The sequence below is a fragment of the Oreochromis niloticus genome, linkage group LG2 (genome assembly GCF_001858045.2).
Source record: "Oreochromis niloticus isolate F11D_XX linkage group LG2, O_niloticus_UMD_NMBU, whole genome shotgun sequence".
Classification (NCBI taxonomy): Eukaryota; Metazoa; Chordata; class Actinopteri; order Cichliformes; family Cichlidae; genus Oreochromis; species Oreochromis niloticus.
The window spans coordinates 13,040,852-13,062,896 of NC_031966.2; the positions used below are offsets into that span (position 1 = coordinate 13,040,852).

The 22,045-nt window shown below is 37.0% G+C and overlaps 1 protein-coding gene across 1 annotated transcript in view; it reads left to right on the forward strand.

Moving 5' to 3' along the window:
- pdgfc (platelet derived growth factor c) overlaps positions 1-22,045 on the forward strand; it is a 46,535-nt gene that overhangs the window by 19,404 nt on the left and 5,086 nt on the right. The window contains exons 2-3 of the mRNA XM_005467258.3: positions 9,396-9,588; positions 14,471-14,651. Coding sequence (XP_005467315.1) covers positions 9,396-9,588; positions 14,471-14,651 — 374 coding nt within the window. The remainder of the gene's footprint in view (positions 1-9,395; positions 9,589-14,470; positions 14,652-22,045) is intronic.

Consider the following 22,045-nt stretch of genomic DNA (forward strand, 5'->3'; position numbering starts at 1 on the left):
CTGAAAATAATATAAGGAAAACAACAAACCAAACTTTATTTTTGATAGTAGTAAATGAAAAGGTGAATATCCTTTCTGTTTAGGGTTTTAGGTAGACACAGACAGGCCAGTAATATCAAATGGGCCATCTGATATAATCTACAAATGTTCTACAGCAGGTGTGAACAGATGTTGTGCATCTCTACTTAGTCAAGTTGATCTTGTGGCTAAAGGAGGACGACCATTCATTCAAATCTAGAAGGTAAATGCTCTGAGGTCATCAACCATGACTTTTCTGGCTTCTCTGTAGGTAGTTTCATGAAAAACCAACCTTTCATTGCAGGGGATCAACAGTATCACATTAATACATTAACACTCAAGAAAACCAGTCTTTTAGTGCATGGACTGATTCCATATCTTATGACCTATAACTCCCTCACTTAAAATGTTTTACAGGTAATAGTTTTCCACTTCATAATGATAGAACTTGGTGCTTAAAAGGTTTGAAAAGTGAAACGGACACGAGCATAACTCTTTGTGTTTGGCAAATCTTTTCCTCCCTTTGTTGGTGTAAAAACATTGAAAGGAAAAAGGTTTTCTGAGTACCATATTATAAATTTCCCAAATTAATCATTGCAAGTCCAATAAACTGTCTTATCCACTTATGTCCTTTGGGATCAGTGTGTAAGTTACTACCTGGAATCACACAGACTGCCTTTTTGTTTTCTTTTATGTTTTACACTTATATAAATTGTTCAGATGACTTTTAATAATACATTTTAAATTTTGTATGATATATGATCACCCTATTCTTGTAAACATGATATACCTGGAAGATATTTCACTTTATTGAGCCACAGCCAGCTTCTTGAATTGGGAAGAAACCTGTTTGAGGTTGAAGATCAAGGGTCAAAATTTCAGTCATATAAAAAAGAAAGCTTTCACTTGACACATTATCAGCGTCTCATATCTTTGTGGAGAAATTTGGGCCCACTCTTCTTTATAATGTTGCTTTACTTCAGTGAGGTTTCCGTCTAAGCAAAGTTCCCTTAAGTTCCCAAATCTTCACTCAAAAAAATCTGTTGTTGGATGAACACAATTTAATCATGGCACCTTTTTCCACGTGATTTAACCAAGTACAATAAGCCATTTTTGACCATGCCAAACCAACACATTTGGCATTTGGTGGTTTAATGTAATCAGATTACGTTGGATCAACGTAGTATACTTGCACTGACTTGAAGTGATTTATTTAAGTATGTAGAGTGAAATTTGTTTTAATTCATTCTACACAAGTTAAAAACTTTAGGAAAACATAATGAAATCTTGTTGTTTGAACAACTACTTTGTTAATCAAGGCAGTTACTGTTAGTCTTGCTTAATGAACTGATATGGGGGTTGATGATTTCATAGAGACAAACAACCATTGGCACTTACATTCATGGGTAATTTAGAATCACCAAGTAACCTAACTCTAATTACACACAGCAAACCAGCCAGATTGTGGATTTGAACCCAGGCCTTTCTTGCTGTGCGGCAACAGCACTAACTATCACACCACCAAGCTGTCAATCCAGGCTTAGCAAAACTAGGAAAGCTATGATTACAAGGGTTGATGCAGAATTTTCTGTACGTTTTTGTCCTTGACAGGTTAAACCACAATAAAAAGCGATAGCATACACGTGGTGTGTGTGTGGTTGTCTGCCTCTTAAAACTCCAGCGATTTTCCTGCAGTTTGACATCTAATGTGATCTTGTGAATTTCGTGAGTCCAGGCAACGAACCACTCTGATTGTCAGATTGTATCCTGTCCTCTCAACAAGAACAAATTAAGTTGCTGAATTTCATGCAGATGCTACATGATTTAATTACGTTCACCATAGAAACATGTAATTATTTAGTTCAAATGACATGTTTGAATCTTGTACATGGAACAACGGCCCAATTTCATTTTTTTGAGTGTTGAATCCATAAAACAAGTCTAAATGATCACCCCTGCACCATTGTGCTTTACAGTTGGGATCAGGTGTTTATGTAAAAATGTTGTGTTTGGTTTGGTTTTTGCCAGCACTGTGCATTTAGTTAGACATCTCCACTTTGGTTTCTTCTGTTCAAAGGATATTGTTCCACAAGTCTTGTGGTCAGGTGCAACCTTGCAAGCCTGGGACATTTGTTTTTCTTTTTTTTTCCCATTTGCAATTTCTGTGAGCATTGCATATTCTGACCATAGGGTGCTGTGACTTCTACCCCTGGGAAGTCATACCATTGTATTGAAACACACATTGGAATGCTCCAAATCAGCAAACTACTAAAACCTCTGAATTTATAGAGGTGCTCATACTTATTAATGATCAGTTAATCAGGTGCATTTGATCAGCAGCACATTTATGCTACTTACCCTCTTAAGTCACATCAAATACCTGTGAGCGATACTTTTTGATTTGCAAAGTACTGCATTGAACCCTGTGCAAAACTGCCCTTTTCACAGAACTCAGAAAATGTTATTTTGTCTGAAGAACAAAAGGGGAATTCAAACATGCTTCATATTTAGCAGAACACTAGATAATGACACAAATCTTAAAACTGTTCAAACTTTTTAGATCACGTGTGAAGCTTCCAGGTTTTAGAAATTGTTGTTTTTGTTAATTCTAGCTTTACAAATGTGGTTTTGAAAATGTTTTGTTTTTACACAAAAGGTGCAACTGCAAGTTTCTACAACTTCTGCGGTATTCTTTTTAAACCTGCTGTGCTTCCTCTTCTGCCCAACATGCAGAAGCTATGTCTGGCAGATTAAAGGGTTCCGCAGAGCCAAATTATTTTTTAATGGTATGAAAGTTTCTCATGGCATGTTTCAGCTCCTTTTTTTCTGCCTGGCTGACTGTAAACCCAAATGCAATAAATATCCTAAGCAGGTCGGGAATTTACTGCACCTGTAGTAACCACTGCACTAATTTAATAAGCAACAGATGTTGGACTGATTGCATTGAAGCTGGAACACATGCAGTAAAAGAAGGGAATTCTTTGTTAGGTACAGTTTCATCAAAAATGCTGCAGCTCTGTTGCACAGAGGCTCCTCATTCATTTTGATCAATAAGTAACAGAGCTGAAATTTGGATTTAGTATCATAGTGACTCAGCTGTCAATTACCAGGCAGGAAATAGCTGTCGTGAGTGGTTATCTGTGATCTATGTGAGGCTGAGAAAGTACTGGGCCAATCTTTTACCAGCTATGGTCAAAATTATAAAATCATTTAATTAACTTGTTGAAAATACATTCATACTGATTTATTGTGAATTCAGTCAGTTAATTTATCAACTGTTAAAACAGCAACAAGACAGGCTTTCCTTTAAAACTGTTTATGTATAACCCCACATGAGAAACATATGTATTGCTTTCTCAGGTTTGAATAGCGGCTTGCTAGGCCAAAATTATGTCTGCTACTGTACTATAAGCAATATTACTGCCAGATAAACTCCTAAGCTAGGGATTCATTTAATGAGATACAGTCATTTTAGAAGGTGAAGAAAGATGAATTTAGTGAACCTAACAAAAGCCAGGATAAATGATTTTCATTCTTCCATCTGGTTGTTTATGAGAAACATGCAGCAGCTTGGACAAAGGAGCCATTATCATTAGTTAATCTTTGCTTAAAGCTATATTGCATTTAATAAACCATCTGGGTTTAAATGCAAGTGTGTACTTGTATATGGGTGCATATGTGTGTGCATGGTCTTTGGGAGTTTTTGAGTACTCAATCCACTTTTACTGTATAACTGTTAGGGCCTCATTATTTGTTAAGATGTATGTTATAAATCCTGTTATAAGAGTAGTATATATCTTACTATTTTCATATTTCTGTCCCTGCGTCTACTAATCTAAGTGTTCACATAATCATGGTTTTCTGTATGGGCATTTGAGTTTTCTTTTAGCAGGGGAAAGGTTAATGTTTAACAGCATGAACGGTTCACCCACTAATGTGTGAACAAAGCACAATGGCTGCAGTGTATAGGCTCCTATTTATTCAGAGTCACTTCCTCCCTTAATAGTCGACTCTACTTTACTCACAGAGGAAAAAGTAGGTCAAGGAAAAGTCATGTTTGAGGTAATTCACTCTAGGGGACCACATCTCTGATCATTAGATGACATTGGTTAACCCTGAGTGTGAGGTCATTTTCAAGTCAAAGTTACACCCAGAACATGGCCTGAGTGGTAGCGTGTCTGTGCATTTTACAGTGCACTGAGGATAAATTACAGAGGGAGGCTATCAATGAGAAGGCTGAAAAGGAAAAAGCATGAAAAGACAGTATTTATATGACAGAGGGAGGCTGGTTTTTTTTACCATGTGGATTCTACTTTAATCAGATGTTGGTTCTTAGGTGATGTACTTTCACTTTTAAGGACTCTCTGTTGTGATGCAAGTGCACAAAAGATCCAAAAAGAAGAATCACTGTGATAATTCATTCTTCAGCTTCATGGTAAAAGACCTGAACCAAAGAGGAATGCAAACACATTGTTCATCCACCTTCTGCAGTTACTTGTGATGAGTGTGTAAGGATGAGACAGGATGTTTGCAGACGTTCTGGATTAACTGTGATTTCATCCATGAAGATATCTGGAATACCGTTTCATCAGGACCGAATTCCTTTATATCAGAGCCTATGATGACATCTTTCATCATTTTTAGGAAAGAGTACCTAGGAAAATATTTTCTCTGTTAATAATTTTTCAGTTTTTTACATTTTTGCACTTAAATGATCAGATCATTAAATTTTAATGTTAGACAAGTGGGGCCTGCAGTTAGTTTAGATGTTGTTTTGGCTTCTTTTGTGGCCTCCTGGATAAGTTGTTGATGTGCTCTTGGTTTAATTTAACCACACTAACCACACTAGGGAATCTCAATAGTTCAGTAGTTCAGTCCCTTGGAACTCTTAGTTTGCTTGCCTATCAATTCTGATTATTGGTTCCATTTGCACTTGTGCTACAATCAACTGATTTCAGTTCATTTGCTGGAGGAGGAAAATAAACGCTGTCTACAGCGTGGATATGGACATTACTTTTGTTTTTATTACACAAAAGGACAAGAGCACAATGGTAAAGTGGAAACAGATCTGGACAGAAACAATTACATTATGTCAACTTTTCGCAAACAGTTGCATAGACAACATGCTAACCCTAAGCTAGCCCCAGCCCAGCAGCCAGACCCTGAACTTCAACAGGTAACAAACAGAGCAGTCAGGTTGCAGCCTTCATTTCTACTTGTTCATGTTTCTAAAGTAAAATCACTGTGCTGATTGCTTTTAAAGTCCCTTTGTGCTTGTTTTCATCTTTTCTTTGTATTGCCAAGTTTGTGTTCATACTTGCATACTTAGAGAAAGATCATATGTGTCTTCATTAGGACAGGCATTTGTGTTGGTGTGTGGGACTATAGCCTATAGGTTCATATCATTAAATGGTGATCATGAGACAATGCGTTTCAGGTCATTTTACAGAGAAATGCGAGGAATGTAACGAGTAGTGTAACAAATTAATTTCTCGTGGGAGTAATTAAGTAACGTACTGCATTACTTTCAAGAATTTTTTCTGTGTAATGTGTAATACATTACTTTTTTTGAGTCATGACCCCAACATTGATCACAGCAAAGAGGGGAAACACCTCCAACATATATAAATATTTGACCACACAGCATGCAATTTATTTGCATGACTGTAATGTATTTGGTATGCTGCTTTGATGATGGTGGTGATTCAAAGTGGAGCCAATGATACCCATTGAGAATTGATATTGATGGATTCGAAACGATAAGTAATATCAATAATAGAAACAGAATCACTAAATCGCTTATCCATTCCCCTCGCTGTTTACCACTGTTCCAATTTGTGGGTAATGGCTTTCACTCTGCTTCACTGGAGTCTTCTTTGTAATGCTTTCCAGACTAATAGATGTCAATGACTTTGTTTCTCAGCTGTTTTCTTAGATTATAGCATATATGTTGCTTCTTGAGATCTTTTAGGCTACTTCACTTTATAAGACAGGTTCCATTTAAGTGTTTTCTTGACTCAGCATGTCTGGCAATAATCAGATTTGGGTGTGGCTAGTGAAATTGAACTCAACTATACAAATGCGCTGGTTAATCACAGTTAATTTTATGATTTCACAAGGAGGAGCACTTGCTTTTTAGACAGGGCCAGATAGAGTTTGCTTTGTTTTTTGTCTATAATACATAAAATCAACAATTAAAAAATTCATTTTGTAGTTACTTGGGTTATCTCTGTTTAATAAACACTAAATACCAAATGGACCAAATGAACCTCACTGTAATGGGGATGTAATTAAAAGATGTCATTGTGATGGCAAACAAAGCTTTAATAGCATGAAAGTTATCTCCTTATTTCCTCTTGACTCAGCAAGTGGATAGAAAAAGAGTCAATCGCACACAATGTGATAAATAAACCATAGTCTAAAAGATCATGAAAATTAAAGATTTAATTATTTATTTCGAAGCTTGTTGTTATTAAATATGTGTAGCCTGATGAAGAACATATGACTTTTATTTTAATAATACTTGTTGAAATGCCTGTTTTTGCAAGAACTGCATGTGCAGTTTTGCAAGGAGTAGGATCAACCCTGAAAGTTGGCCCTCGTTGGATGAGACAATTTGTACTTGAGGGTATACTCCTCACATAGTTATGAAAGAGCCTGTTCATTGAGAATTCATGCCTGGGCTTTGTTTTTCTTTGGATCTGGCATATAGTCATTCAGTTTTTCCCACCTGGCACACGATCAAACCGAAATGAAGACATCAAAGTGGTAATTGCAATGTGAAGTAATTTTTTTTTCCTAAAAGTGTCTTTTTTTTCTTTTTTTAAAATGCATATTCTGTCTGATAGGTCATGCAAGTCATTTAGAGAAGAACAAAATGTAATCAAGTTATACCAAATAAATAAATAAATTTAGGACTGTGTGCCTTTTTACACCAATCAGAACCCTTTTCTCTTGTAATGCCCATGTTGCTTTATAATGTAAGCTAAGCAGACTATGTTACATGACAAAGATGCACACATCTAGTATATATAAATCAGGTCCGAGTCAGTGAGTGTCTCTAAACTTTATGTGTACTTTATGTTAAATCAGTCAATTCAGCTAGCAGACTAGCTTCTAAACTTCTCATTGTAAATCACGTATGAAACTTGACATGAAGAGCAACAAGGGCGTGAACACTATGTTTGCTTAAAGTTACTGACTTTAAATTTTCAAAATTGAAACTGCTTGTTAAGAAGTCCCAGCTGAAGTTGGTTCTGTTACCTACTTTCAGTGACCACTCCTTCAGAGAGATTTGTTATCCTTGGAACCATTCAGAGAAACTCAGTTGCTGTGGAACTGTTTTTTGACATTATACAGGGTGAAAACATGGCATAAACCTAGCCTGTCTATGTTTTTGTAATGCAAATAACCTCACAATGAATCAGGCCACTGAGTATGAATCACGTCCTTAGTCAAATTTATGGCAAAATAAAGAGTAGTCAAGCTTTAAACATAAAATTGTCCGTATTGCACGGGGGAAATGGTTACTCATCCATTTAATGGACTACCAAACTTCCAGCAGCACACTCCTTCTCCTGAACACATTACGCCCCTGCTGCTTCATCTGATGGTTAAATGCATTGGATTGTTTTATGAATACTGAATGTTCATCAGTGGTACAAAAATAAATACCATTTAAATAAATCGAGGACATGCTGGGGATGGTATCAATTTATCATTGTAAACTTTGACAGAAAGTCATCAAAATTTCAGCACAGCATGTTAATGCTAATTGGAATATATCGAGTGAGTGTTTATATTAGTAAATTGTTCTGCTAACAATTTCTGTTATGCAAAACAAAATATTTCAGTGTTGACACAAGCTTAAACTTTTATCATAGAAAATGTGGCCTTGCTTAAAGGAACCTTTTTCCTGAAGCCAGATTATATGTTGTTCACTTAAATATAGCTACAGCATTACAGCGTTTTGTGCCAATTTCAATAGCGTCTCTGCATTTAATGAATGCGCCTGGGGAAAACAGCTAACCTGGCTTCTTTAAAAAGTGCATTTTCCTCAAAGAGAAGCAGACTAAAAGATTGTGTATGTGTATTTTACTGCAAAGGCAAAACAATCATCCTCTTTTAATACCTTTGACATACTTTAACAATGGTTAAAGTTGTTTTTTTTCAGTTATAATTAATACTTAGGTGTGTAATGAGTAATAAACAGTATAATTAATCATATAAATTATATACAGATATAATTATTAATACTACACTAGTAGACATATATGATGTAAAAGATATGTATTACAGTAATTTTAATGTGTTTAATTGTGCAGATGGCTTCTCATGTATTTATGTTATTTATATTGAATTATATTTTACTAAATGGCTTTAAAATGACCCTGCAGTCAGCATGGTTTCAGGGTGTTGTCTTACAATGATTGTGAGGCTCAGGTGGAAGCATCCTGGCAGTTTTTCATGTCAAGGTGACAGGGTCTGTGCAGTCTGGGTCTGAGTGACAAGCATTGTCATTGTGTTGTCATTGTCATTAAAACCCTGTAGCCACTGGTTCCAGTTGGATTATTAGGTTTGGTCAAAACAGTTTCTTTAACTCTACAAAGAATCAAAACAATACAATTAAATCTAATTACATCCACATACAAATGATAAGGAAAAATAAAACAGTATGATTGTAGAATTTTTCTTTGGAGACTGTTTTTGCGTTTACTGCAAATTTTTAACTTCTTTGATTGGTTCCCTTCAGGTTATCTCATTTCCCAATTTTTTTAAAACTCAAACTCAATTTTTATCCATGCAACCAGGTAACTTGGTCTGGGTTGCAGAGGGCAGCTCTGCACAACTTAATCAGCTCTTCCACAGGAACACCCTGGGAATGCCTGTTCCCAAGCCAGCTGAGAGATGTGATCTCTTCAGCATGTCCTGGGTCTTTCACAGGGCCTCCTTCCAGGGGAACATCCAAATCACCTCAAATACCAGGAGCTCATGAGGCATCAGTCAAATGCCTAACCACCTCAACTGGTTCCTTTCGATGTGGAGGAGTAGTGGCTCCCGAATGACCAATTTCCTCAGCCTATCTCTAAGGCTGAGGACAATCACATAATGATTTGCCTGAAACAGTGAGCGCTTATTTTGTCTCACTTCTTGTGGTGAACACCTTACTATTTTAAACTGCATAATAATTCTTTACAATGTGGCAGACATGTTCATGTTTTAGTTTATAACCTTAAGTCTTTTTCAAACCAAGCTCGTGTCAATTAAAATGCAATAAAATGAGTATCCCTATCGGTAGTCAAGGACCAGCTAGCCATTATAATCTGATTTACATATTAAGCTGTTACATGGTCTTTGCATTCTGTTTTTTGTTTTAGGAGTGCAAGATTCTAACCAGGAGAAAGTTATAACAGTGTCTGGAGAGGGAATGGTCCACAGCCCAGACTTCCCGCACACTTATCCGAGGAATACAGTGTTAGTCTGGAGACTAGTGGCCAGCAGCAACATGAGGATCCAGCTTACCTTTGATGAGAGATTTGGGCTGGAGGACCCTGAAGATGGAATATGCAAGTAAGGCCATGCATTTGAAAGAAACAAAAAAAATTAAATATAAAAAATATACATATAAAAAAATAATGCAACATAAAATTATTTTGTTTTGTTGTGTTTTCTGACCTCACTTTATCTAACAAAGGGGCCATCCTCCCAGAAAGTATTTCAATATTACTTAAATGAAATTTAATTAGATTACAATTCTTTTTTTTTTAAATAAAATATTGTATTATATTAGGCTTATAGAAAAATATAACCATCATCAGCACTTCATCAGAAGTAATATACATGCTTAGTATATAGTCTTTTATAGTGCACTTTCTCTGCTTGCTTTTCTTAATGAGATCATATAGGAGCTTTCCCAGTTGGCATGCCAGATACATGTTGGTCTGAGGTAAAGACATGTCCCATCTATGTTTTAGTCCATCTTTGAAAATCAGTCAGAGTGTGGTCATTTGTGAAACTCCCTTTGGTCTGCCAGAGTGTGAATATTGAAAACTCAGTTATTTGTTACACCCAGGAAAGGCATGGTATAGATTAGCATTTCTTTTTAGTACATATATATTTGATGTGTGGATCAGCTCATAGAACAGCTTGAAAGATGCATGCCACACCCTCTGCATAGCAGCACAGACACAAAAACACATGCAGTACATTCTATAATTTATTGAGCATTCGACTTTCAATTACTACTTGGATTTTCCCCTGTTGCCATTCATTTTAAAATAGGATCCTAAGCCCCACCGATCAATTTACCCATTTACGCATTGCACATTATGCTCAGTACCTTTCTGCCAATATATCACAAATTGCTGGTTAGCATGATGGAGCTCAATCTGGGGAAGATTCTGGGGGAGGGTAACTTCACTAGTCATTCCTGGAGAGCCCCCTAATGGATAAAAATGTGAATGACCGCTGTACTTCTCTACAGAGCTGACAAGGTGTAGATAGCACTGCGTAGCAGAAAAAGCAGGCTGTGGACACGAATGAGTAAACCCTGTTCCATGGACAGTTCCTGGAAATTCAACTCCATCAATTAATGAGGTGTTTGTGATTTTGGCTCTGATGTTGATCTAGTGTTTATAACCATATAAATATGGTTTCTAGCTAATTTAATTGTCTTAAGTGCTGTATAGTTTTGCCAGCCAGCATTTATGCTTCTGGTGCAAATAAAAAAATCTGTCTTTATGAACAGCTGATTGAAAAAACTAAAAATTCAGTGTGTGACTGGAGGTAATTTGAGCCCCTTAGCATACCTGCCATGGACCAGGTGCCTGTTGACGAATGAGGTTAATGTTGCTGTCAAAACTCTGTGAGGGAAAGTTGCACAGTAGGGCAGGGTGCCGACTGACAACTTTTGTGCTGTCCTGCCCTTACAAGACTGCACTAGTCAGCACCCTCAAAGAAAGGGCCAAAGACGATAAAAACATCCTTTTCCAGGGTCATGCAAGTCATTTTCACATCTACTGCTCCAGCTCTAGCATTTTTGTATCCCTGTCCAACCCTTCTCAAGCCCCCAACAAAGCCCAACAGGTTTTGCTCAGATCCCAAGATACATACCAGGGTTGGCAGACAGATGAGCGGTGCATGCAATCACAAGCAGAATCGCAAACCTATGTGCCTGCCTTTCTCTTACACTCACTCTCTTTTTTTCCCTCTATCAAACACAAACACTTTTCCCCCCCACACACACATACACACTCACACATAAACACACACAAGCCTCTGGCCTAGTCTGCTACTTTATCTTTTATGTGATTAAAAATTAATTCCCAAAAACTTCCTCTTAGACCTCCATTTCACTGGTTGTTAAAACAAAAAAACATCACATGCAATGTTACTAATACTCTGTCATGTCACTGTGCAATGTGACGCAGATTAACAAGAGTCTAATGTCCTCTCCACTAATTCACATCAATGTGGCTAAAACAAACAACAGTGGGAGATGTGTTTGGCTCTGGAGTGAGAACTCTTTGCTATGATGAGAGGGAAGCCGTATAGTCGAGATGCTCATCTGTTATTCTGTTTTTTCTGTGGCACGATGAAAAGCATTCTTACCAAATCCACTGGAGGAGAGGCATATTGGAGAGGGATTGGTCTTGCTGCTGGTTGGCATGGCAGCAGATTCTTGCTTGACGGCTCCCAGACAGAAGTGTTCTGAGAAAGGCATTTATGCTCTCTGTCTCCAGTCTGAAAAGAGCAGACTGAAAAAAAACAGTGTTTGTGTTGCTAATCTGCGTCATCTCTGTGGCAGATATTGTATCTATTAATAATGTACAAGAAGAAAACTATGTAGCAAAAAAGCTTTGTGAATATTAAACAGAGTTTCCTTGCTGGGTACTGAAAGGTTCTCCTTTCTCCACTGCAACATGTAAAAGGTCGCTTTTTTATTTTCGTCCTGCTCACTGTGAGTATGTCGCCTCATTTGTAAATCTGAGAAACCACTGTTGAACATGGTGATTCTGAACACATGTCGACGTGTAATGATCAGGGTATTCTGCATTATTGATGAGCCATCTGTCAAAGCCCTGCAGCAGTCTAAAAGATGACTTTTAGAGAAGAAAGCTTCTCGATTCACTGACCTCCACCGAGGACAACAGGGATGAGCTAAAGTGATGTTTTGTCCTTTTCCAAAATGATTTCTTGCTGTTACAAATTATTGAACATTTATGCATTTAAACTGCAAATATACGGCTTTGCCCTTCTCAATAAGTTCATTTTTGCAGATAACAAACTTCCTGTATACATTTCCACATCAAAGGTAACAGAGTCGGTAAATTTATTGACACTCCCACCCCTTTAGTTTATTTAACATCACAGAAAATCCATTTTTAGCATTGCTCATGTCCCTCCATGTTGTTTTATTGAAACCAGCTTGAACTGAATCTGTCAAGCCTGTGCAAATGTAAACAATGTCCTTGAAATCCAAATATCCGAATTGGCAGCACTGAATGAGAGGTTAGCGTGCCTGTTGACGCAAATGGCAAAGTGATTAATCCCAGACTGTGAAGAGTCAGTGAAACAAGGCTTTATTCAATGCAGTGCAGCCACTAGTTAAACACAGGTATAAATAATAAAGGCTGAACTCCTGAACTACATGTCTTAAGTGCTGACATTGGTCAATATTATCACTGGCACACCAAAGGAGTTTGGAGCATGGCCATATGTCTCTGCACTTCATAATGTTTACTGGTATTATGGATTGGCAGGGCGGTCAGAGGAGACAGACAGTCGTGTAATTACAGACGGACTCACAAGCCTGACAAGTCCACAAACAACATGATGCTTTTAGACTTGTTTTTCTCTCACACTGAAATTTGTAGTTTATGTTGACTGGAGATTTTTTCATTTTAAAATCCAGTAATATATAATATAACATATATTACGGAAAATGTTCATTACTGACCATAATGGAAGTCAAAAATAAAAAATGAAAAATGTACATTTTTAACAAACCAATACATATATTTGTACGTTTTATTAAAAAATGCTTAAAATCTTCAGTCTGATGGAATGCACTACTAAAGACAACAAGTCCAGAACTAGAGTATAAAAGTGCATATAAAAGATGGATGTAGTCATCATGATGTCACCCAAAGATCAGTTAAGACGTATCACGAGGGTACAAATTGGATATTTGCAGTGTTGCAATCTAAGCTATTTGTAATCAGAGATTGGCTGAATGTGTCAAATCTGACCAAGAAACCGAGGGACACTGTTCACCCATTTGCTAATCAGTTGTCAAGGCACAATCTTTAAGCTGGTATCCCTGCTTTATCTGCCTTTATAACTATGAACACCATGACACATTAAAGCTGATTTTAAAATATCTAAAGACCTAATCATATTAATATGATGATCAGAAAGATACTTAGTAAAGTCACACAACATGGGAGCAGAAGGACATTTTGCAGGGGTTTTTTGCAACTACAGGAGTCGCTCAGCTTAAAGATCTGAAGTGCCATTTGCAGAGTGATAGGAATACTGATACAGTACTTGTGTGCTTACCAATTATTTTATAACTGACAAGTCAAAAATCTAAAAGTCGTTCTTAGGTTGTACTAAGTAAATCTACTGTATGTCTGTGGTGCCTTTGCTAACTACAGTAGCTTGCTAGAAGCAGCATTGGCTTTCTAGCGACTTACCAGGTGTGGAGTGTAAAACAATTCTTTGACAAAGTGGAAATCTAATATTTAATAAAGCTAAGGGCCTTATATCAGAATTTAACCCCTGGTTGTATTTTGTAGGGCTGACAATTTTTCCCTCTGCTTGGCAAGATTTTCAGAGTTTTGGTTTTCTCCACAGGATGCTATCTCCAGACAACAAAGCAATGTGAGAGTAAAGTTTTTACTTTGCTACTGGAAATTTGTTTTGGAGTACAATTAAAGAGGCATGGGTCTCTTGTGCAGTCAACAATGTTTAATTAAAAACTATATTTCAATGACATGTGGTGTAATAGGCCTGTCAAAAGACTGCATCATTGGTCATTAATCGCCAAAAGTAACAGCTGCTTATGCTGCACTATCCTTAGATCCTTCAACTTGAGATTTGACCGCAATGCACGAGTGATTTCCAGTTTATTTTTATCCATTTAACTCGGGCTGTAAATAATAGAGATCTCATCTCATGCAGCTACCCTGCTGTTACAGATATTTATTTTTGTGTTCTTTTTTAAATGAGGTTAAATCTTTATTGCCCTTGCGGCTTTATTAACAATCTCACCTTCAGAACGACCGTGCCAATGGGAGTCTTAAAGGAGCTGACAGACTAATAATGAGCAAGAAGACAATTAAAAATAACAGGCTCAACTCTAAGTTCAGATTTCCGTTTGGTTCTATTAATAAATCATATCTAAGAGACAAAAAAACATGTCCTGCCCTTTCTCTGTTCACTGTGCCAGGTACGACTTTGTGGAAATAGAAGATCCGACTGAGAAGACAATCCTGGGTCGCTGGTGTGGGTCACAATCGCTCCCAGGTAGTCACATTTCCAAGGGAAGCCAGATCACTATTCGCTTCATCTCCGATGAGTATTTCCCCTCTGAGCCGGGATTCTGCATCCGCTACTCCCTGCTGCCTGTGGTACGTACATGATTAACTGTCAGGGGCTAAAAGAAAATGTGCATTGTGAGTAGGTAAACACTTAGCTGTCAGCGTTTCCTTCCTGCCATCTTCATCTTGGGAATTCACATGGCAGTGAGCAGTGCCTCTCCATGTAAGCACAATTAAAATAATTTGCTTGTTACATAACACGGGGTCTTAATTTGCAATCATCCATTCCTGCTTATGTGTACCCAAGGTTTTAAGCATCACTGGGGAGAAATTATGCTTAGGCTCTCTGGAACATCTGGCACCTGTACTGTCATTTATTTTAGTTATGAAGATACACTGAAGACAGAATAGCACATACACTTTTACAAAAGCAAAAACAATGTATACACTATAGCTGCAAAGGCATAAGTCCAATTAAGTTGCAACCTAATTCATGAATACCAAAACCACTAAAATATCTTAATTTTCATTAACAAAAAAGGGATACATTTTATATCATGGATCCTGAAATACTGAAGTATGCGATCCCAAAATAGAAATAATTGAACTTCAATTTTATTTTATTTTTTTTACTGTTCTATACAAAGCCATATGTGTTCTAAACCCATGGTATATCCATGTAGTCACATCAGTCTGACATAAGAGGTGTTGCAGTGACACTAAAGATTGCATGCAAAATCTGTCCACTGACCCTTTTTGGGGGGAACTGGGTATTCTGAGTATTTCTAAATTTTCCAACTGCTTTTCTCTTTATATTGTTACATCACATATTATTCAAATGAAGTGTTTCTTTATTTGTTTGTACAAATACAGTACTGTGCAAAGGTTTTAGGCAGATGAGGAAAATATGATGTAAATAAAGAATGCTTTCAAAAATGTTCATCATTTGTTTTCACTAATCAGCAAAATGCAGTGAATAAACAAAAGAGAAATCTAAATCAAATCAGTGTTTGGTGTGAAAACAGTATCAATTCTTCTAGGTACACTTGCACACAGTTTCTGGAGGAACTCGGCTGGTCGGTTGTTTCAAACATCTTGGAGAACTAACCACAGATCTTCTGTGGATGTAGGCTTCCTCACATCCTTCTGTCTCTTCATGTAATCCCAGACACACTCAATGATGTTGAGATCAGGGCTCTGTGGGGGCTGTACCATCACTTCCTGTACTTCCTGGGGTCATTGCAGAATACATTTGAGGCCAATAAACAATCATTTATATTTCTAAAAGCATTCTTTGCTTACAGCATTTTTTCCACACCTGCCTAAAACTTTTGCACAGTACTGTATGTATCCCAGAAATATGTATTTGATTCAAAGACACCCAAACACTATTTTCTTCTGCTGTTTTCTATTGTTCCTCTTGCCTGTAACAGATACTATAATCACTAGTTCCAGTCTTACCTAATCTTTGTTTCCATTCACCTTTTGAACTTCTGGCAGACATTTATCCACTGTAATTTACAATGTGTGCATAAGCCAAAACTCATAATGAATAAGGGCTCCAGCAACAGTACCCATGAGGTTTGCATGTGATCATGTATAAAGCACACTGTGGAAAAGATACAGTACACGCTAAATATCAATCAGTCGAATGGTAGGATAATTCTAGTTTGCTGTCCATGAGTCTTTCTGTCTTGGCTCTATGGCCATGATTCAAGGGAAATTTCTACAGCGTGGGTGGAATGGTCATAAATTCAGTGTTGCGATTGTTTAAATGCCATTTAACCAAAAGAAAACTACGAGAAACTGGTTGAAAGAAGTAACTAAGCCAAGTTTTCGGGGGGTTTTTGGTCCACCCTGACCTTCTCTCTACATTAGCTCTATAGTCTCAGGTTGGTGTTCCCATCATAACTGCTCACCTATTAAAGGCTGATAAAGGAATGAAACAGAAAGGGCTATAATAAACTTCTGACCTTGTGTAGCTATCATGTGGTATGATTAAATTTAAGTAATTAAGTGACCATTTTAATTCTTTAAAATGACGAGCAATGTAATGCAGAAGTTTAAAACCAGCAAGATTACCCAGTTATATTCTTCCCAGAGGGTCACTGGCCACTATAGCATTTCTGATATCAATAATATCTGAAAAATTATTAGTACATACTTTTGTGCCTCTGTATAGCTGCTCTTCTTTGTCTTCATCTGTCCTCTTCCCATTAGTCATTCTCTTGCTCCTTCTTTTTTTTTGTCGTGATATGCAGACCACACACAAACACAGAAAATCCATTTGTCCCAGATCCCACACTGACAAAAGCCTCAAGACAAACTAAAGAGATGACTGCCATGTTTTAACCTGTCATGTTTTAGTTTTGTTCAAGCTAGTTTAAGTCAACAGTTTTACTCTTCATTAATCCCTGATGGCCTGTAGCACAAATGTGTGACGGAGGTTGCTGACATGGCTTTACATTCACTGTCTTAAATTCATTGTGCTTCAGAGTTTTTGGTCTTTTGGTCTTAATTCACAGTATTATTGCATTTTTTCATCACCATTAAAACCCAGAATAGCATTGCTGATACCAGCATGAACCAACAAATAATTTACTGCCACTCTCAACACATGCAGAGCGTCATGCAAACCTCAAAGCTGTATCACAAAAACAGTTAAACAGATAAGTTAGAAGATGAAAGATATTCATTACATATATTTTCTTCCAGTGTTAGAGTCAGTAAATCTAATTACTGTTTTTGTACCAATAGACTGCAGCAGGGCCACAAGCAAGGTCAGGCTTTAACCGATAATAATGGATGAACCCAATAAGATGCTATTATAAGGAAAGATTTAATGAAAAAATGTTTGCAGCAGAAGGAAGTATGAAGTAAATGTGTTTTGTATTACTTTCTTATTTGAACAAGCGAATGAGTACTGTGAGGTTTTTGTTTTGTTTTGTTTTTTTGTTGAACTATATCTCCTTATGAATAATCTGTGAATCTATACGCAAAGAATGAGATTTTTGTTACTAGAAGCTTTTCAGTTTCCGCTTCCAAGTTCCCATGCTGTAGTTTAAGAAGTACTGATGAATCACATGCAAGTAGACTTTGGCTGCATGCAGTTAAACAGTACTGTATGTCTGGATTGCAGAAGTGAAATACTGACCTATCACATGTAGTCAATTCAATGCTTTATTGTCTTTTTACAATTTGTTATTTTTAGTCAGACAAAAAAGTTGACTGATACACAGGCTGGGAAGCTTTGCAAAGATATCCATTTGCCCGATAGCCAAATGCTAAAAGCCACAAAATATTGGAAACTGAGTCATTAGATGCTGAGCGATGTAGTCCAAGAATAGAATGTCTAATGTCTGTTTGAGCCCATAATTACAAATTGTAGTATAACACACAGTCTATGCAGGCCCACACAATATTTCAAATAGTGTCTGACAATAAAGTAGAAACCATCAAGAAGTGAAACAGGGAAGGGATTTAACTTGCAGGAGAGACTGGCAAATAAAGCTTCCTTTGCCTGCATCCTTATTTGAAAGGGGTTACCACAACGGAGACACATATTTGATTTGGCATAGCTTTTTATGCCGGGTGCCCTTCCTGACACAACCTTCCCAGGGATTTGGGTCTCCTCCTAGTTTTATGCTGGGGATCCTCCACGTGTTAGGCAGATGTGTTAAATACTACACTATGGAGTCAATCAGAGTATTATAATCAAACATTATACTGTTAAATAAACAAATTACACATATTTACAAAGGATATGCACCTAGAAAGAGGTAGGGCAAGTTCCAGAAAATACCAATGTATTATCATATTTTTAACCTTATAAAACATTTTTTCAATAAAACTAATAAACAGTAAATTTTGGTATTACAGCTGGCATTGCAGGTGGACTGGTTCTCTACATGACTGATCGTCTTGTCTAAAAATCTTGTGAAGCATCTATGAAGCATCTAATCCCTCTGGCTTTTTTATTTCTCCGTGAATTCTGTCGATATATTATAACCTTGGCTTTTAGACGAAAATAAATCATTGAGGTGTATCAATGTTAATGAGAATTATCATTAAAATAATACTTTATTTGAATCTTTAAGAAGTTATCCTTGCCATCTGTAATAAACCCTTTAGAGCACATTGCATTTGGCATCTATCAAAAAGAGTTATCTTATTGTACCGTAGTGTACTCCAGTTACTACAACAAAAACATAATCATGAGCAGAATCCTTGCCATGCAGGCTGAACATCTGAGCCAAAAAAGAACAGTCATTATCATTATCACAGAAGCTTAACTTACTATGAAGCACAGTCACTGTATCCTGCTGGTTTCAAAGGTCTTCTTTGATTACCCCTGACCCTTTCCTCTTGTTCTCATCTACTCCACATTAACAAGGATACAACAGAAATTCTCAAAGACCTGCTGTTTCACAGTGTAACCACTCAGAGAGATTTATCTCTCCAAACAGTTTTGAAAGTAATGGTAGACATACATCAGTGGAATTTAAAGGCGTGGTGCTTTGATTCATCTGAATTCATCTGTAATTCTTGTAAAAAAAACTGTATAATGTTCAGATGTTGACTTATGCCTTTCTTTATCATCCATCATTTCCTCTCTGTTTTTACATAAAACCTGCTCAAGATCTTTCATTACACTTTCAAGTGTTAAGGAAGGTTTTCACCGATTTAAGCAAAGCGCTCTCTGATTTATGGGTCAGTCATAGCAGAATGTCACAGTTTTGCACAGACAGTGTTAAAGTTGCTATTTTCAGCCACATTTTCACATTGTGCAACCTAAACTGGATCTCCTTCGTCAGTCATGTTGAAGCCATACCTATGTTAGCATTAAATTTATTTACCTACTTGTTTTCTCTAATATTATTAACATATATTTATGTTCCTATACACAGAAGTTAAAAGTGAAGAATCTGCAGTTCATAGTTGAGATAACCATCCTAAATAAAGCATAAATAACAGTTAAAAGCAACATGACGCCTAAATATATGTGACATTTCATAAAACATTTTAATTGGAAAAGAAAGAGTACTTCATGAAACAGCAGGCATTTGAGAAGTTTGAACTTAAACTTAATCCCTTAATAGCAGATTGACATTATTCTCTGGTGTTCAGTTCCTTTCCATAAACTGTTTGATGAAACAGAGACTAAGTTTTTCCTTCATATTCCAACTCTAGAAGGTGCGGAAACCATGATGGGGAAAAGGAAGCTTTGGCCTCCGCACGTTCGGTCTGCCTTCCCTTTGAACCTTCCTCTGACAGAGGAGGAGCACACAAGAACAGCAGCACTCTGTTTCCTCTGTGGTCAACCAGCAGCTACTGGAACCTCATGCCATGCAGGGGCCAGTACTTTAGTATATATTTAAACAAGCAATAATTCCTCTCCACCACTTCCATGGAATGAAAGGGGGAAAAAATAAGACCCAGCCTGTAATTCAGAGGAAGAAATTTTAGAAAAAGCAAAAAGGCTGAGGCAAAGAGGTTGTTAAAACACAGAAGGAGAAGGAGGCTGTTGAATAGGGCATAAGCGGTGTTGAGTGGTGTGCACTGTGGGTTACAGGGACAAACAAAACATACATCATTGTGTCTGTGAGGTCTCAGTCCCCAATTAAACTGCACCATTACTTTGAAAGGAAACATCACCCTACCAACTTGGTTTATTTAAATGGATTGAAAAGAGTTTTACACACTCAGGATCTATGTGCCTTATGCTTGTCTGAATAACAGCAAACTACACTAATCATATAAAACTGTCTATTTGTGAACATGAAGACTTGCATAGAAGCTAATGGGGCAGGTAAAGAATGCAAGTCTTTCCTAAAGAGAATGAAAATGACTGGCAAAGTCATACAGGAGCTTTACCGTTGGCATGATGAAACTAAGGTCTGTTTTTACGGCAACCTCAATTGCAGTGTGTGGCATATAGTGAGAGCAAAAAACACTTTTTTCACGCACAACAAACCAAGTTGCTTACTCAAAGTCCTCTTGTGCAAGGAAGTGGTTTTCAAATCCATGTGAATGAGAAGATATTGTTTTTCAGAGCTATTTCAAAAAGCTATTTCAGAATTGTCATCTCAACATAGTTAGTTGAACCTGTCATTTTAGATACCAGAAATAAGAACGTGTGGTCGTGCTTTATGAGAACAAAGAGACTCAGAAACAAGGAAATCACTGCTTGAGAACAAAGTTCTTCTTCAGGGTAAGGGGGTTCAGAGGGTTTGGTAGTGATAAGAAGCACTTTAAAATCTACTGAATAAACAGTTTCAGCCTTTCAAAAGCAAGTGATATTTTTTGAAACATGCACTCAGCTCACTGCCCAAGTGGCCTTGACTGCAAGTTGGGTAATACCATTTTAGGATGCTGTCTCTATGTGCTTCAAGAAGAACATAGAGATAAGATTCAAAATTGCATGTACTTCAGTTTAGTTTGAGGACAGAAGACTCCACAATGTCTGTGCTTAATATGCAGAATTGTCTAGTGTGCCTTGGGCTGCTGGCTCAGCATTTATTATTTATTTATTTCATAAAAGACATAAATGGAAGATAACAAGAGTTGCTAAGGTAGCCAAAACAAAATCATAGATACCAGTCTGGAAGAAAATGTATTGTCCTGTTATTAAAAAAAACACTTAATAAAAGTTACAAATTGCGATTTTAGCCAAATGTTTAGTCATTCTGTCATGTCACCGCAAAGTGTCTTACAGTTTAATATTTATGTCTTGTGCTTTCTATTACTAAGTCAGTCAATTCAGTTTTGTCTATATAGCCCTAATTCAAAATAACAGGCCCTCAAGGGCCTTTATATTGTAAAGTAAACAGGGACAAAAGTAAAAAAGAGCAAATCCTAACAGTCAGACTGTCCCCTGTGAATAAGCACTTGGTGACACTGAGAAGGAGGAACTTCCTCTTAACAGGAAGGCTCATAGAGGGGCAGCCATCTGCTGTGACCAGTTGATGGGGTGAGGGCAAAGACAAGAGTCTAGACAAGGACAAAACACAATCTATTAAAGACATTCAGTAGTGGCATAAAAATGCTTGGAGTATGAAAAGAGTTGAGTGTAGAAGAATGCACATTACATCGTGGGAAGTCCCCCAGCAGCCTGTCTACATAACCAACAGATGATTCAGACTCAGCCCTAACTATAAACTTTATGAAAAGGAAGGTTTTGGAAAGAGGGAAAAAACGAGCTCAAAGCCTTTGCTGAATACTGCTTCACTCACTTTGTTTTAGCCATTTGTGTTTCATATGTTAATTTATCACAAAATTACAACTAATGAAGACCTTGTGAAGTGACTGGTTATTTTTTTAAATAGAAGGTTAAAATTGTTACATGATAAATCTTTATTATACATTAGCTACAACTACTAAAAAACCCTTGAGGAGCTTCATCTAATTTGGAACATGTGTGCATTGTTTCTATAGTTAATTAGTTTGTTTGACCCTGACAAAGTGTTACAGAATATATCATAACT